At 40.5% G+C, this 17964-nt stretch overlaps 1 protein-coding gene across 1 annotated transcript in view; it reads right to left on the bottom strand.

The window, feature by feature from the left end:
• The window catches only part of SOS2 (SOS Ras/Rho guanine nucleotide exchange factor 2), a 99697-nt gene extending 83138 nt beyond the window's left edge, over window positions 1–16559 (bottom strand). Inside the window, exon 1 of the mRNA XM_060004596.1 lies at window positions 16262–16559. Coding sequence (XP_059860579.1) covers window positions 16262–16348 — 87 coding nt within the window. The 5' untranslated portion in view covers window positions 16349–16559. The remainder of the gene's footprint in view (window positions 1–16261) is intronic.
• Between the last annotated feature and the right edge of the window lie 1405 nt (window positions 16560–17964).

Below are 17964 nucleotides of genomic sequence, written 5' to 3'. Positions count from 1 at the left end.
TTAACTTCAGTAAAAGGTTAGGTAGTAAGAAAAAGTGGTTTAACTATAAATAACATATAGTATAGTATATGGTCATTATTTATGGTTATAATACTATAAACTCTGAATACTGATCCAACCAAAATTAAGATATAACCATGGGGTGGGAGGAGAGACAGGAAGTATATGTGGTTGGAGGGGGAATGTATATGTGTATTGAAGAATATTAAATCCTTACCTTCCAGAGTAGGAAATCAACATATAATGCCCAAAACAGAAAAGTCATAAGTAGCGATAGAAGCACTTTTTTTCCTTAGAGACACAGAATACTGAAATGAATCATTTTGAAAAATTAAAGGGACTGCCTCTAGGAAGCAAAAAATGTTGTGAATAGTGAGGAGGTAATGCTCTTTTTCGTAACAAGCCTTATAGAGCTATTTATCTTTTTTTTTTCCGTGAATAATTTTGATAAAATACAAAGAAATTTACAAGGAAACATGATAAGTGGGGAAGTGAGAAAGAGGAAGGACACATGAAACTGGAGACAATAATTAAAAACTACTTTTTCAAGAAGTCTGGATAAGAAGAGTTTAAATAAGGCAATTAGAAATTCATATAGGACTAACATCCAAAAAACCTGGCTTTATATTTCTTTAGAAATTCCAAATAGATTTGGGAGAAATAAATCTTTCCTCTTACAACCTGCACTTCTTTCATATAATAAGAAGAAACTTAATTACATCCTACCATGTATTTCTATTAGATCAACAGACATTTTAAAAAATATAAAATAAACATTTATATTGGAAGTTCAGCTTGGAGTTCATAAGGCTGTTTGTTATAACACCCTTCCATAAAAGCCAAGGGCCCTAATCAGTAAAAATGACTGTGCATGAGAATTAAGATAATGTCTAATGGATTTTTTTCTATGATTATGATTTTAGTAAATAACCTACAAAGCAACCTTAACACTGAGCATCTGAGTTTCTTATACTAAACTTGTTAAACTGCAAATATGAAAAGTCATAAAAACAAATATACAGTGTTAAAATCCCAGCCATAGGGCTTCCCTGGTGGCGCAGTGGTTGAGAGTCCGCCTGCCGATGCAGGGGACACGGGTTCGTGCCCCGGTCCGGGAGGAACCCACATGCCGCGGAGCGGCTGGGCCCATGAGCCATGGCCGCTGAGCCTGCGCGTCCGGAGCCTGTGCTCCGCAACGGGAGAGGCCACACAGTGAGAGGCCCGCGTATCGCAAAAATAAAAAATCCCAGACATAAATACTAATAAGGACATCAAGATGACAATGAAAGATAACCATATTTTGTACTTTCACAGTATTTACTACCTCAGCACCCTGAGAGACAATCAACATAAAATTACCACATCAGAACAAACTCATTTTCAGATTTTTCTGAAAGACTGGTCAGAAAAAGAGCAATTAAAATAATTTTCAATCTTTAACAGTAGATTAACAAGTCAGACCTGTATTTTAGTTACACCGTATTTTCAAATTGCCAGAAGGTACTTCCTTATACACACACTGTAAACAGAATAGTCATAATACTATATATTCATGCATAGACACATATAAAAGCATTAAACTTTATTTTTTAAATTGATAAATACTAGGTTTGACAAATTTTGGAAATGCTATTTCCTAATATATATATTTTTTCAGTCCCCCATACTCACAATCAAATAAAAAAATCTTGCTAGTGCACTTGTTCAATCAACTATCATTTGAGTTTCTGGTACAATGTAGAAATAAATCCCTCTGGATACACAGTCTGTGTATTTACTTATGTCAAATTCTTTATTCCACTGCTAAGATTTCTGCAAGGATGCAAGTGCCTCAAACACCAATTAAGAATACTGTAAGTTTTGTTTGTTGTAAGAGTTAAAATTCAATTTAAAAAGAAAAAGCGGCAAATTTCATCCTAAAGATATACTACTACAAAATATTGCTCATAGAAATTTTTAAAAACCTAAATAAATGAAAATTTAAACTGTATGGGTTTAAAGACTCAATATTGTTAAGATGTCAATTTCCCTCAAATAATCTATAAATTCAACAAAATTCCAGGATTTTTTTTTTTGGTAGAAATTGACAGGCTAATTTTAAAATTCCTATGGCTATACAAAGGTCTTAGAATAACCAAAACAACTCTGAAAAAGAACAAAGTCGGAAGGCTAAAACTACCTGATTCCAAGATTTTTTATAAAGCTACAATAATCCAAATAGTGTGGTAATGATGTAAAGATACGAAAATAGGGACTTCCCTGCCAGTCCAGTGGTTAGGACTTTGCCCTTCCACTGCAGGGGGCGTAGGTTTGATTCTTAGTCAGGGAACTAAGATGCTGCATGCTGCACAGCCAAATAAATAAATAATAAAATAAATAAATTTTTAAAAGATAGGACAAAAGACCAATGCAACAGAATAGAGAATCCAGAAATAAAAACACAAATACAGACAAATGATTTTTTTGCTCGTTCATGCAAAGTTTTAAAAATTTAAAACTTTTGCTCTTCAAAAGATAATATTAAGAGTGAATTGAATATAATCAGTGAATCAGACAATGAACTAATAACATTTTATAGTAATAAAACAATATATTTTGGTCTTTCAAGAACTGAGATTTTCTCCATAGGAATAATTTAATTCTTTAATTTTAAACTATATTAATGTGTACATTGAACGCTCTAAGTTGAAGCCATCATTCTCAATTAAATAACACTACTATGACAATACTTGAACTAAATTTTAAAACAAAAATTAGCACTTTCTCTTGGTAAATAAGCTATAACTCTGTCAGAAATTATTGACTAAATGCGTATTAATGTATTAACTATACTTTCTAAGGTGAAGTTGCTATAGTATTTAATGTATATATAGAAAGTGAGAAGAAATGAGTAAGTTGCAGATTAGACAGAATTTAGAATTAGGTTTCGAAAAATGAAGTTGTCATATATGGGTTCTAGCACATCTCACCATAAAAATTCTGGAGATCGGATAATTGTAACCTGGTTAATTTGGGATGATGGATATTTTGGACTAATAGTGACAACATAAATACATTTTAGGACTAGTATACATGTGGCATATGGATTCATGGGAAGAATGAAAACCTAAACTATATAGTTTATAATCCATAAACTATTTTATAGTATTCAAAGATAAGGTATCATTATTGATAGTATTAAATACAGTTACCCTGAACATTGATGGTTCAAAACATTTTACTGGATTATGCAATGTTAACCCAGAATTTGTTTTGATCCTTGGATGTATATATATATATAATAATGCCAATTAACTTTATTTACTTTCTTGTTTACATGTTGGGGTTTTTGTTTTAAAATTATTTTGTTAAAAAAATCCCAATAAAGATTTATTGCCTTTTTTTTTTTTTTTTTTTTGCCGTACGCGGGCCTCTCACTGTTGTGGTCCCTCCCGTTGCGGAGCACAGGCTCCGGACGCGCAGGCTCAGCGGCCATGGCTCACGGGCCCAGCCGCTCCGCGGCATGTGGGATCTTCCCGGACCGGGGCACGAACCCGTGTCCCCTGCATCGGCAGGCGGACTCTCAACCACTGCGCCACCAGGGAAGCCCCTATTGCTATTTTTAAAGAGGTAATACTAAGAGAATAAAAAACTACAGACTGAAAGAAAATCTTTGTATATAAAGGATTTATAGTTAGATACATAAAGAATCCTCAAAACTCAACAATAAGAAATCAAACAACTTAACAAAAAAGGGCAAGGGATCTGAACAAACAGTTCACCAAAGAAGATATATGGATGGCAAATAAGGACAGGAGAGATGCTTGACATCATTAATCATCAGGGAAATGCAAATTAAAACAAGATACCAGTATAATAACCCGATTAGGATGGCTAGAAATAAATTTAAATACCAAGTGCTGGCAGGAAGAACTGGAATTCTCATATGTTGCTGGTGGGAATGTAAAACTGTACAACAGTTCAAATAGAAAACAGTGTGACAGTTACTTAAAAAGTTAAACACACCCACTACCTGATCCAGTCACTCGTTGATAATTACCCAAGAGAAAAGGAACTATATGCCCATACAAAGACTTGTATACAGATGTTTACAGCTTTATTTTTTTATTTATTTATTTTTTTTTTGCGTTACGCGGGCCTCTCACTGTTGCGGCCTCTCCCGTTGCAGAGCACAGGCTCCGGACGCGCAGGCCCAGCGGCCATGGCTCACGGGCCCAGCCGCTCCGCGGCATGTGGGATCCTCCCAGACCGGGGCACGAACCCACGTCCCCTGCATCGGCAGGCGGACTCTCAACCACTGCGCCACCAGGGAAGCCCTACAGCTTTATTTTTAACAGCCAAGATATGAAAACCAAATGTACATCAACAAGTGAATGGATTAAAAAAAAAAAAAAAAAGTAGGGACTTCCCTGGTGGTCCAGTGGTAAAGAATCCGCCTTAATGCAGGGGATGTGGGTTCGATTCCTCGTTAGGGAACTAAGATCCCACATGCCTCGGGGCAACTAAAGTCGCGTGCCGCAACTACTGCGCTCCAGCGCCTCAACTAGAGCCCTCGTGCCACAAACTACAGAGCCCACGCGCCCTGGAGCCTGTGTGCCACAACTAGAGAAGAGAAAACCCACACGTCACAACTAGAGAGAAGGCCGTGCACCACAACAAAGAGCCTGCACACCGCAACAAAAGATCCTGCTTGCCTCAACGAAGATCCTGCATGCTGCAACTAAGACTGGACACGGCCGAAAATAAATAAAATAAATAAATAAATGATAAATCTTTAAAAAAAAAAGTGGTATATCCACACTATGGAATGCTACTGAACAAAAAGGAATGAACTATTGATGTATGCAACAACATGGATGGATCTCAAAATAATTATGTTGAGTGAAAGAAGCCAGGCAAAAATAACAATATATACTGTGTGATTCCATTACCAAAAAACTCTAGAAAAAGCAATCTATAGTTATAGGAAGCAAATCAGTGATTGCTTGTGGATTAGAGGTCAGGAGGGATGGGAGGGAGAATTACGAAGAGTCAAAAGGAAATCTATGGGCTGAAGGCTATACTATCTTTATTATGAATGTTTCACTTAAGTATACATACATAAAAACTTATCAAACTGTACACTTTAAATATGTGCAGTTTATTGTATGTTAATTCTCAAATAAGTTATTTAAAGTAATATAAAAATCAATATTCTGAGGTAGCATTTTTCTGATCAGGGTGTATAATCAAGAATTGAAACCACAGTTGTACACTATAAACTAAGGTCAGGAACTATTTCTTATGTTTTTGGTCTCTTCCTATTTCCCCACTCCTTTATTCCTAACACAAAGGTAATTTAGCACCATGCTTTGCATAAAGCAAGCACTCAGTAAACAGCTGCTAAATAAATTCATGGTAGCAAACAGATTCCCTGAACTTGCTGAAATTCAGAGACTGGGAAAAATTAAGAAGTCCATTAACTTTGGTTTTATTTCATTGGATATGTACCTGAAGACTCAGTTATCCCATATAACATTATAAATGAGGGGATTCCCACTGTATGTTCCTCTATTCCCACTGTCTATTAATATTCACTTCCCTTCCCACTTAGATTTAGTGTTCTTAATTAGGTGCTTTCTTGACAGGTTTTCAAGGTGGATTGATTGATTGACTGATTGATTGATTTACTTTTGGCTGCATTGGGTCTTCCTTGCTGCGCGGGCTTTCTCTAGTTGCAGCGAGCAGGGACTACTCTTTGTTGCGGTGTGCGGGCTTCTCAGTGCAATGGCTTCTCTTGTTGCAGAGCACAGGCTCTAGGTGTGCGGGCTTCAGTAGTTGGCACACGGGCTCAATAGTTGTGGCTTGCAGGCTCTAGAGCGCAGGCTCAGTAGTTGTGGCGCATGGGCTTAGTTGCTCCGCGGCATGTGGGATCTTCCCGGACTAGGGATCAAACCTGTGTCCCCTGCACTGGCAGGCCAATTCTTAACCACTGTGCCACCAGGGAAGTCCCCAAGGTGGGTTTACTTAAAATACAGAAACTACAGGCCAGGAATCTCATTCTATTTAGCTTAATATTAGGTAAGGGCTTACCATAAAACAATCAAAACATACAGGAAAGACTATTAGCTGAAACTGAAAGTTTTGTCATTAAAATTTTCCTTGATTGGAATGAAATGGCAAATGAACTGTAAGTACCTTCCCATACAATCAGGCCAAGAAAGTACAGGCTAGATCAATGGTTCCCAACTTGTTCCAGTGGCAGAGCATTTGGAAGTCACAGTGCTCTTAGAAGAATATGAAGTGTTAAGATACTTACACTTCATCATAGTAAGCAAGAAGAATGTTAATAAAAATGACTATAAAACTTAAAACTATAGGCACATGTTTGTAAGTAAAAACAAAAAGTATCATAAGCAGTTCTCCCTGTAAAACCTCTATATCTCTTGTTCATTTACTTTACAATCTTGCACTACTCATTAGCAGATAAACTGCAGCACGTACCACAGACCTAAGAAAAACTTAAGAGAAAAAAATAAAACTGAAAAAAATTAATAGTGGCTCTTTTTCCTGTGACCTGGGGAAAAGATCACTAAGTATTCAGTCAAAGTTTAAGACTCCCTGGGCCAAATGCCCATGTCCTTCAGCATACTACCAAAACTACTATTTGCACTCTTTCTTAAAGAAGATCTGCCGGCAAGGTACTTGCACTCAAGGAGTAAATAAAGGAGGTTCTCCTTTCCCACATCTCCACAACTGCCCTCCTCCCACTTAACTGAAGAAAGGCAGATCTCCTACTTATCCTGAATCTCATTATGGTGCATTGCTCTGCAGTACAATAAATAAATAAATAAATAAATGAATAAATTCTATGACACAAAACAAGGAGACAATGATAAATATTTTTCATTTAACCTTGCTTTTTCTATCCCCTAGCCTACTGTCAAAAAATACACTATAATGCAGGGAAAAGCTCATGAGAACAAAGAAAAGAAAGCATATTTAAAAAGTACTAAATAAGACTTCCCTGGCGGTCCAGTGGTTAAGACCCCACGCTTCCACTGCAGGGGGTATGGGTTTGATCCCTGGTCAGGGAACTAAGATCCCGAGTGCTGCACAGAGCAGCCATAAACAAACAAACAAACAAAACTAAATACAGGCAACATCATCTTATTTCATTCAGGAGAAAAAATTCAAAGCAAGTTTTCACACCTTATCTATCTATCTTACAATTTGAATTCAGAAGTGAGATGGTTGGCATGTGACATGTATTAACACATTCATTTGAACTGAAAAATTAAGTTAGACTTTGAACAAGATAAATACAATAGGCTGGTTGGCTTGACAACTAAATTGACTTTACCAATTAGGTTATGTGGGGATATTTTCCATAAAATGAGTAGGCAGAATTCTAAGGTGGCTGGCTTCCAAGATTCCCACCCCTGGTATACATGCCCTGTACACTCCTCTCCTCTTGAATGTGGGCAGGACCTGTGAATAGGGTGAGATATCACTCCTATGATAATATTACCGTATATGGCAAAGGTGACTAAGGTCTGTAATCAGTTGATCTTGAGTTAATCAAAAGGGAGATTACCCTGGGTGGGCCAGACCTAAATCAGGTGAGTCCTTCAAAAGAGGGTCTAGAAGTGTGAGACAAGTGACAGCAGCAGATGCAGTTCTGCTGGCTTTGAAGAAGCAAACTGACATATTATAGGGAGGGTCATATGGCAAGGAATGGCAGCAGCCTCTGGGAGCTGAGGGCCTCAGACAGGAAACTGAAAGGAAATGAATTCTGCTAAGAATCACATAAGCTTGGGAGAAGACCCTGAGCCTCAGATGAGTCTGCAGCCCAAGCCAAAACCTTGATTTCAGCCCATGGGACCCAAAGCAGAGAATCTAGCTAAGCCATGTCTGGACTTCTAACTTAGAGTAACTGTGAGATAATAAATGTGTGTTGTGTTAAGCCACCAAGTTGTTGATAATTTCTTATGCAGCAACAGAAAATTAATACAATAAGCTAGATCTACAGCTCCATGGATTCAATGAAAATGTATTTAAAAAGTGTGATAAGGTAGGGCTTCCCTCGTGGCACAGTGGTTGAGAGTCCGCCTGCCGATGCAGGGGACACAGGTTCATGCCCCGGTCTGGGAAGATCCCACATGCCGCGGAGCGGCTGGGCCCATGATCCATGGCCACTGAGCCTGTGCGTCCGGAGCCTGTGCTCCACAAGGGGAGAGGCCACAGCTGTGAGAGGCCCGCGTACTGCAAAAAACAAACAAACAAACAAACAACAACAACAAAAAAGTGTGATAAGGTAAAATACATCTTATGAGTAAATATTGCCATGGCTAAGGTATATTGAAGTTAATACTATTTTTATTTTCCCAATCTTTCTTGGATATATTGGACTAAACAAGGTACTTCTAAATAAAAAAAGTGAAAAAGTAGCAGTAATAATAATCAGTCATTTGACAAGTCCTAGAAAATCTAGAAAATGAAAAAGTGAATAACTCTAAAGATCAGGTAACAAGTCATTTTTCAAGTCAGGGCTTTATGATTATTATTTTTCAAAATTCATGACATTTATGTTCTTTTGATCAACTATGGACTACTAATAACTCAACCCAAAAGGAAGTTTTAAAGCTTTATGGTCATTGGGGAAATTTTAAAAAATTCAGTATATAGACATTTTTGTTGTTGCAAAGAAGTATAAATACAAAGGAGGGATCAAAGACTTTTAAACATAAAATAAATATTATATTAGAATATAATTATGTGGAGAAACTAGAATGAAAAGTTCACAGAGAAAAAAGAACAATGTAAATTTCCAACCATTAAAAAAGCACTTTGTCGTGTATTTTAAAAGGATGAACGGTGTGTATTTCATTGGGTACATTTTTTTAAAATTATCTTACCCTTTTATTTTTTTAACATCTTTATTGGAGTATAATTGCTTTACAATGGTGTGTTAGTTTCTGCTTTATAACAAAATGAATCAGCTATAAGTATACATATATCCCCATATCTCCTCCCTCTTGCGTCTCCCTCCCACCCTCCCTATCCCACCCCCTAGTTGGTCACAAAGCACAGAGCTGATCTCCCTGTGCTATGCAGCTGCTTCCCACTGGTGATCTATTTTACATTTGGTAGTGTATTTGGGGTACATTTAAAAGACTAACGGGACTATTTTATTTTAAAACATCAGTATTTACAAAACATATAAAACTATATCTTCTGAAACTAAACTTAAAGATGAAAATTTTTAGATGTCAGCATAAAAATGTACAAATTTTTCAAAAATTCTTTTGGGATACATAGCAAAAAAGTTAGAAAACTCCTTTTAAGAGAACGAATCAAGACTCGGTGTTGATTAGACATGAACCTGGTGTGAGAGGGAAGGAACAGATGATGCCTAGGTTCCTAGGTTTCTGGCTTGAGAACTGAGTACTGTATCATTTATACTGGAGACGTTAAGTTTAGGGAAGATGATAATAAGCTTGGATTGGGACATGCTGTGAACATTTACATATGAATGTCCAGGAAGCAGGAGGTGCAGATAGGCTGCAAGAGAAGGCCTCTTCAAGATGATGTTTGTCTGAAGACTTACAGGAGGTAAAAGGGCCACTCATGTTTTTATCTGCAGGAAGGTTGTTCTAGGCAGAAGAAACTCCAAGTACAATACAAAAGCCCTGACTAGAACATGTCTATGTGTTGGAGGTACGAGGAAGCCAGTGTGGTGCACGAGTAGAGCAAAAAAAGGTCAGTAGTAAATGAGGTCAGTGAGGTAAAAGGAGAAGTGGGGGAAATACCAGACTGCAGAGGGCCTAGCAGGCCACTGGGAGGACTTCGACTTTTATTCTGAGAAGCACTGAACAAGGTTTGAGCAAAGGAGTGACATGATCCCACTTATCTCTATTGTGTTGAGAAAAGGCTGAATGGGGCAAGGGTAGAAGAGAGGAGACCAGTTAAGAGGCTACTTTGATACTCCCAGAGTGTTCCCAGGTGGTAGAAGTGGAAGAGTGAGAAATGGTGACTGAATATTGCTATAGTGTGAAGTAGAGCTAAAAGGATTTGCTGACAGATTAGATATGGTTTATAAAAGAAAGACAGGATTCAAGAATAACTCAATATTTTGAGCAACTAGAATGATGGAGTAGCCATTTACTAATGTTGGAAATGTTACAAAAGGAGCAAGTTTTCAGGGGAAGAGAAAGAGCTCAGTATTAGTTGAGATGCCTATCACACATCTTTGTGGAAGTGTTAAGAAAGAAACTGGATATCCAAACTCAGGAGAGACACCTGAGCCAGAATTATAAATTGGAAACCATCAGATAGAGATGAAATGTGAAGCAATGAGGCTGGGTGGGATCTCCAAGAAATCTACTGTAAATAGAAACAGGAGTCCAAAGACTAAGCTCCAGGGAGGTCAGGATGATGTAGATGGGAAGATGAGGAGATCAACAAAGGAGAAGAACTAGGAGGAGTAGTCAGAGAGGGAGAAAACCAGCAGCGTTTGGTGTCCTGGAAGCCAAATGAGGAAAAGATTTCAAAAAGGAGGAAGAGATAAACTATTAAATGCTGCTAATGGGTCCATTAAGAAAAAATTACCAGAGGCTTCCCTGGTGGCGCAGTGGTTGAGAGTCTGCCTGCCGATGCAGGGGACACAGGTTTGTGCCCCGGTCCGGGAAGATCCCACATGCTGCGGAGCGGCTGGGCCCGTGAGCCATGGCCGCTGAGCCTGCGCGTCTGGAGCCTGTGCTCCGCAACGGGAGAGGCCACAACAGTGAGAGGCCCGCGTACGGCAAAAAAAAAAAAAAAAATTACAAAGTGCTATGTAAGTAAGAAGCAGTATTTGAGTTTACAAAGTGTCTTAATGAAGAAAACTGGGGTAATGAAAACTTTACTTGGAGGAGATCATAGTAGTGCTCATATCTAGATCTTGATGTTATTTTCATTGTGTTGCTTACACATTAAAATGTAAAGTGTATAACACTTTACACATTTCAAAAGCTTTCTACTTACTATATGTTCTTATGTAAAAAAAGAAAAGAATTTTAGGTTGTTAATTTTTAACATGATTCCATGAGACAATGCTAAATCCATTACTTCCATTAAAATTCCTTCCTGATTCGAATATGCAGGCTAACAGAGGATATAATCAAACTACTGCTCCCTTGAAAGAAAGGCCATGGTTAATAAAAAGATATACACTTGATTTATGTCAAGTGGTAACACAAGTAATGCTTTGGATACTCAGCATAAAACACTTTAATGGAATATTATTGCTCCAAATATACCATACCAAAATTAACCTGAAAATAGAAGAAGACTACTAAATCATGGCTGAGACGAAGCTAAATGCAGCAAGCTAAAACGCATTCCTAATGCTCATCCAGTTCTGGCTGAACCCCTTGGGTCAGTCTGGGTCATTATTAGTTTGGAATAATTCCAAATGACTCCCTAGAGTTCTACTGTTATATTCAGTGGCTTTAGGAAATCCAGAACAGGCCTCATGTCACAAAAATCATAGTTTCTCCTATTCCTTTTAGTTGGAGTGATCTTTTCAAAGAAGCAAGTTTGATCAAGTTCATCTAATTAATTTGTCACATAAATAACCCTATAGGCCTTCCTATTCACAGGTAAAGACCTTAACCTGGGTCTACACTAGAGTCTCTCAACTAGCTCATCTCCTTTTTTTAAAAAAAATTAATTTATTTTTTTACTTTGGGCTGTGTTAGGTCTTCGTTGCTGCACGTAGGCTTGTTGTGATGCGCAGGCTTCTCATTGTGGTGGCTTCTCTTGTTGTGGAGCATGGGCTCTAGGTGCACGGGCTTCAGTAGTTGTGGCACACAGGCTCAGTAGCTTGGCTTGCAGACTCTAGGGCAAAGGCTTGGTAGTTGTGGCACACAGGCTTAGGTGCTCCGCGGCATGTGGGACCTTCCCGGACCAGGGCTCGAACCCATGTGCCCTGCATTGGCAGGCGGATTCTTAACCACTGCGCCACCAGGGAAGTCCTCATCTCCTTTTCACTTGGTCTTGGTTCTTTAAATCAAGTCATGTTCTTACCTTTCCCTAGGGCTCAAATCCTTTCTCCCCTTTCTTTGTTTTGTTAATTCCTATTGATCTTTCAGATAATTAACTTCTTTACTGTCTGCCTCTCCCAGGCCTCTCTGCCACAGCCATTTAGAATGGAAGCTTTATGAGACCAAGGCCTTGCTACAACCTCAGTACCAAGAACAGCACCTGGCACACAGGAGGCACTCAATAAATATCTGAATATATCCTCCAGAGCTCAGCATGAATGTCACTTCCTTAAAGAAGCCTTCCTTGACCTTCTTATATCAGTAACACCAATTTCATTTTCTCAAAGGACCCCCAGGCTTTTCTTCTGGGCCCCAGGAAAGATCCAGCACAATCTTCTAAAATAGTTCCAAGAGATATTAGTACAAAGGCATAAACACTAGACTCTTTCAGATTTCACAAAAGCAGTTCTGAATCAAAACCCTCAACCTTCTTCCCCCACCCCCCCACCCCGCCACAGACTGCTATTAATTAACTCAAACATTCACACCTCTTGAATTTTAACAGATATCTAAGAGCAAACTATAATGGTTGAGGTGGGAGGTCAATATTTAACCTGAATGAAATTAGACTCAGGAACAAGGTAACTCTACCAATTCTTTCTAGTTCTCTGTGACATTTGTAACTACAGATAATAACGACAGACATTTTCTCTTCCTTGGCTAGCCTGGTGAATAAGGCCTTACAGAAAAGGCATCTACCACGGAAATACCAGGGACTAAAATACCTGCTAAAATGATTTTAAGGCATGTTTCCCACATATAGAATGCCTACACTGATTTTTCTCAGCATACAATCGAATAGCACATGCACAAAGTACCACAGGCATTTCAAAGACACAGGTAATAAGCTGCATTTACAAATATATCCCACACTCTTTTTTCCTCCGAGTAATATGATAGCTTCAATCTTCTCCGGGAATAGTGATGAAGGCATTTATGTCTCTGGCTCTTTTAGGAAAGATACATAATTTAGCAGTAATGTTAACAATGCATGTATTATCCATTAGCAGTGTCATTTAGCTCTACTTTACCCTTTGTAGTTCTGTATGTACTTAAATGTCCTAGGTGAAGTTCTGTTTTAACAGTTAAAGAACAGCAGCACAACAAAACAAAAAGTTAAAGAACAACACATTTCTATTTCCAAAATTATTTTTTCTTAAATCTATTTCTCAATGCTCGTGTTTCTTCTACATAGTGAAATGAATATTTAATGCTGGTTTAAAAAAATCCCTTGCGTTTTCAGTCAGTAATAGTAACTTGATCAAATATATGTATTTTTTGGTTTCCAGAAAAATCAGCCAAAACTTGAAAATAAGCAAAAGAGATAACTAGGTGTTCTTCAGCACAGTTCAAGCTACGCTTGAACCTTTGATTACTTTCTACTGACTGGGCTCTTTTACAAATTGATCAGATTAACTTAGAGATTTTTGTCTGGTACAGATGCAAAACCTAATCAGCAGGAAAGACAATCCCAAATTTACTGCTTATGTTCTTGCAGGACATTAACAAATTTTGTGTCCAACCCCAAAATCTTACTTTAATATTCTTTTATTAAGTTGCCTATAAATACCTACCTCCTCCAATTTTCATTTGAAGTGGTTCTAAGATCTCATGAGTTCCCTCATTAAGTAGTAAATTGAATCAAAATTACTGATACATGTTCGTTCACATTGGTATGAGAGTTGTGACTTTACCTTTCTGAAAATTATATTTTAACAGTTTTGGAGGTTCCATCAAGATGCCCAAGTGAACTAACCTCACAGAGTTAATTAAACAACCTTGTTCTTTTCAAACACAGAGATATTCCTTACAAAACCTTGAGCTCATAACTGCTATCTCATTTACATAAACCAAAACCTCAAAGTTTATAATTTTCAGTCTAGATGGTAAACACCTTTAGAGCAAGGCCTTTACTTTTATTCATGTTTGTATTCTTAGGATCCAGCTTGGTGCCAAGTACCTAAAATGTGTTCAATAAATGTTAAATGAAACTAGCGTACACATGTTTGATGGCAACACCAACTGGAGGAGAAAAATATTAGTAGTCTAATACTATTGCTGCATCTACTATTAATCCTAGCAGTCTTTGTAACAATCTGGTCAGCTGGTAGAAGGAAACCAAATTCTAGATGCCTTGAATGTGAAGACAGTGCCTCCCCATAAGTGGCAGGAATTCTCAGTGTACAAAGACAAGGGTGGCAAGTATAGACCAGAATTTAACTCATCCTTCAAAGAGTGAACCTTGAGCTCTTTAAGAACTAAAACTCTTAGCAAGCACTACAAACCTACATGTTGCAATACCACAAATACCACAAAACTGAACATAATCTGAATTATGAACACCAAAAACTTTCCAAAAACATAAAAAGTGTCTTCCGTAGGAATATACCTCAATTCTAGAATAACAGTAAATTAATAAGTTAAATAGAAACTGCTTCATGAATTCACCTCAAAAGACCAGATTTTCTTTGCTGTATTTATTCCATAAGCAAAGGATGTACAAGAACTGTGGAATAAGAAAATAGAGATCTACAAGGCATCTGAGTTCCAAGAAAACAAGCACAACACATAAATGCAAAATACCAGACTCAAAGCAATGGACTAGGATTGGATGCTAATGCTGGCTTTGTTTCCAGGCTAACCTGAAGATACAAATCTGTATTTGTGCATGACGGATTATTAGGGTCAAAGCTACCTACTGAATAAGTTATGCAACACATAATCAAATTCTATTTGCTACCAGAAAATACTAGTAGGTGGAGACCTACTTCACACTGCCAACAATACAGGCCTACCTGATAACCGTACTCAACACTTCTTTCTATGTGGTGGAAGATTTAATTACTATCTAAGCATTTCCCCCTTTGCTTTTCATTATCACCACTCAGCACACTTTCCATTTCTTTCCTTCTCCTTATAGAATCGGGCTGCCCACAAAAGGAAGGTCAATTTAATACTTTTAACACCTAATATACCTGTGAAATGATAATTGTCTAGCTGCTCCTAGCCACCTCCACCAAATTCTTTAAAAAGATACTAGCTGGTGTTTGGCCCAAGGGAGGCAGTATCTCTTCGTAAGAATTATGAAAATAATGGCAAAACTAAAACTCTGAATGAATGAGGAAAATGTTTTTAATTTAATATACTACTTCCTTTCACTTGTAGAAATTTAACGTATGAAGATTTATTTTCCAAGGGCAGCCTTTTAAATTAATGTTTATTCTTTCTTTATTATTTTAAAATTTATTCTTGGTTATTTTCCACAAAAGGTAGAAGGGACTAAGTTTGAATCACTGGCAAGGAAAACCCACGCTCAGTAGGTATGGTATCTTCTCCTGCACCCATTTACACTCTTTAAATGCCTTGACCTTACAAAAGGTTTTATTATAAAAATGATAGTATGATTATTACCTAAATGCAGACGAAAACTCACACCATCTACAGGAGAGATGCACCCTAGTGATGCACCCAAACTTAAAAGATTTTTATGAGCTGCTCCTTTTTCGTCCCCTTAAAATGATTCTAAGTGCTAAACTGCACTCAGTGAAGAAACTGACCGAATTCTACAAGGGAAATCTCTCGTAAACAGGGGGGACGCCTTTTGCAGGAAGGGAGGAGGCACTTTAAGTTGACCTCAAGAATTGTTCAAAGCAATATCATGGCTCACTGACATTTCTCGAGAAACACATCCATCTTACAAAAAAAAAAGTCACCACCTCTTAGGTGAGTGGACACCCTTCACGAGCAAATCGACTAAGGGAACAGCCCCAAGGAACTAAATTAAAAGTAATTACACAGGCTAGAAATGTGCTTTTGTTTTAGAAACTGTCTAAATACCAGCGGGACTTTCTCTTGCCCGAATCCAGCCTGAGGACAACAAATTGGTCAACGGCGGAAGTCGCCTGACGAAATGACTGCAACGTGAAATCCAGTTTTATGATCATAACAAAACCTTTCTTCCGGGTCCAAGCAAGAACTTGAGAAAACGTCCTTTTGGACGCAGCAGGCAATCACGCGCCCCCATCGCCGGCCGGAGAGAAAGTGCTGGGCCTGCGGGCCCCGAGCGCGGGGAGGGCGTGTAGCTCCCCGTAAGAGCGTCCGAGGGGCCGCGGCCCGCGCGCCCCGCCCGCCTGCCTCCCGCCTCTGCCCCGGCACCTCCCTGGGGGCCCCGCGGCCGCACGGGCACCAGCACTGACCTTCCGCAGGGCCGAGACCAACAGTCCCCGCCATTTCGGACTGTTCTCTTCGCTGAAGAACTCGTACGGCTGCGGCGCCTGCTGCATGGCCCCGGCGGCAGCGCCTCCGCATCGGGGGCGGCCCGCGGGCCGAAACGGGCCGGGCCGGTGGCCTGACAGACAGGGCGCGGGCCGCCTCGCCTCGCCGGCCGCCGCCGCCTCCTCCTGCCCGGGCCGCGGCTACGGCCGAGGCGGCTCGGAGGCGGCGCCGGCGGGCGGGCGGGGGCTCCGGGGGCGGCTTCCTCGGCCCCGCGGCCTCGCCTAGTGCAGAGTCCGCAGAGGAAGCGCGGCGGCCCGTGAACCCGGACGGCCCCCGGCTGCGACCGAAGCGGTGGCCTCCTTTCCCGGCGGCGCTGGCCCGCTTCTCGGGCGGCTCCTCCTCCTTTGTCTGGGTTCGCAACCCGACGGGGGTACAGCTGGCCTCTCCCCTCCTCGGACTCCCGCTACGGCCGCGGCAAGCAGAGAGCGGCGGCGGCGGCGGCTTGTCTCCTCATCGCCTCATCTCCGCCCTCCCAACCGGCAACGCCGCCCTGCCCGGCCCACCCGAGTCACCTCCAGAGGGCCCTGGGGACAGACCGGGCGCGCGCGTCGGGCGAGAGAGCCACACTGGTGCGCACAGCGTTGGCCACCACCACCGCCGCCGCCCCTTCAGCAGCCGCGCACAGCGCCCCAGGGCCGCCGCCAAGCTCCGGGTCCCAGCAAGCGCGGCTCGGCCACCCCCCTCCGCCCCGCGCTCATTATCCCGTGTAGCTGGAGCAGCCCCGCACGGAGCATGCGCGCCGCGGAGAGGGCAAAGGGGCTGGCCGGGAGCGGAGGCCTCCTCGCAAGAGTGCGCGTCTCCTGGGCGCTTGCTGGGTGCACGTTCCAGACAGACTCCGCAACTCACTGACTGCGTTTTACACACACTCTCCCTCCTCTCGATCTTCCCGAGACAATCCTGACTCGATGCCACTCCTCGAGCCCCAGGACTCCGTCATGGGAAGCAGTATAGGGATTTGTAGAGAAAGGGGCTTTCCGGCTGGACAAGATATTTAATGTATTTGTGTTTACATGGCTATTCTGTATATGTAACAATTTCATAGCTTGGTGCTGTGGGGACTGAAAGAAGTGAGGAGTGGGAAGCCCTTAGCACACAGTAGGGCCAAAAAAGGCAGATGGCAACGTTAATCAAGCTTGAACTTAAAGGTCTTTCACTTGCATGAGCCCCTATGTGTTCACAAAAATTTCATACCGTTTTGGTAAAACTTCCCATATTTTTGCATTGTTTTCTTAATGGTGTCCTCCAAACTGTGGCGGTGTGGAGGTGTCAGGCGCCACAAAACCCGGATCTGCCCTTGGGGCCAGCCATACTCATCAGCAGCCCAAAAAAGATCCCCAGACCTTAAGCTTTCCTGAGTTGAAGACTCTGGAAACTTTATCATTAACATAAATTTCATCCCACTAAAGACGCTGAGAACACACATGAATTACAGTACATTGTTCCCAGCCACTAGCAGTGAGGAAGGGAAAGGAAGAACAGGTTGCCAAAAAAAAGTCTGTGCCACGCTTCAGTTCCAGATCAGTAGCAGAGCAATTATCCTACCTTAAAACAAGCACCATTTTGTCATTTTGGCAAAATCATAATGGCAGAGTTGGAAAATTTAGTATCCACTCAACCATTTTTC

The sequence above is a fragment of the Delphinus delphis genome, chromosome 2 (assembly GCF_949987515.2).
Source record: "Delphinus delphis chromosome 2, mDelDel1.2, whole genome shotgun sequence".
NCBI classification, from domain to species: domain Eukaryota; kingdom Metazoa; phylum Chordata; class Mammalia; order Artiodactyla; family Delphinidae; genus Delphinus; species Delphinus delphis.
Note: the sequence above shows the minus strand (reverse complement) of the source record. Positions and strands in the feature narration are given on the sequence as shown.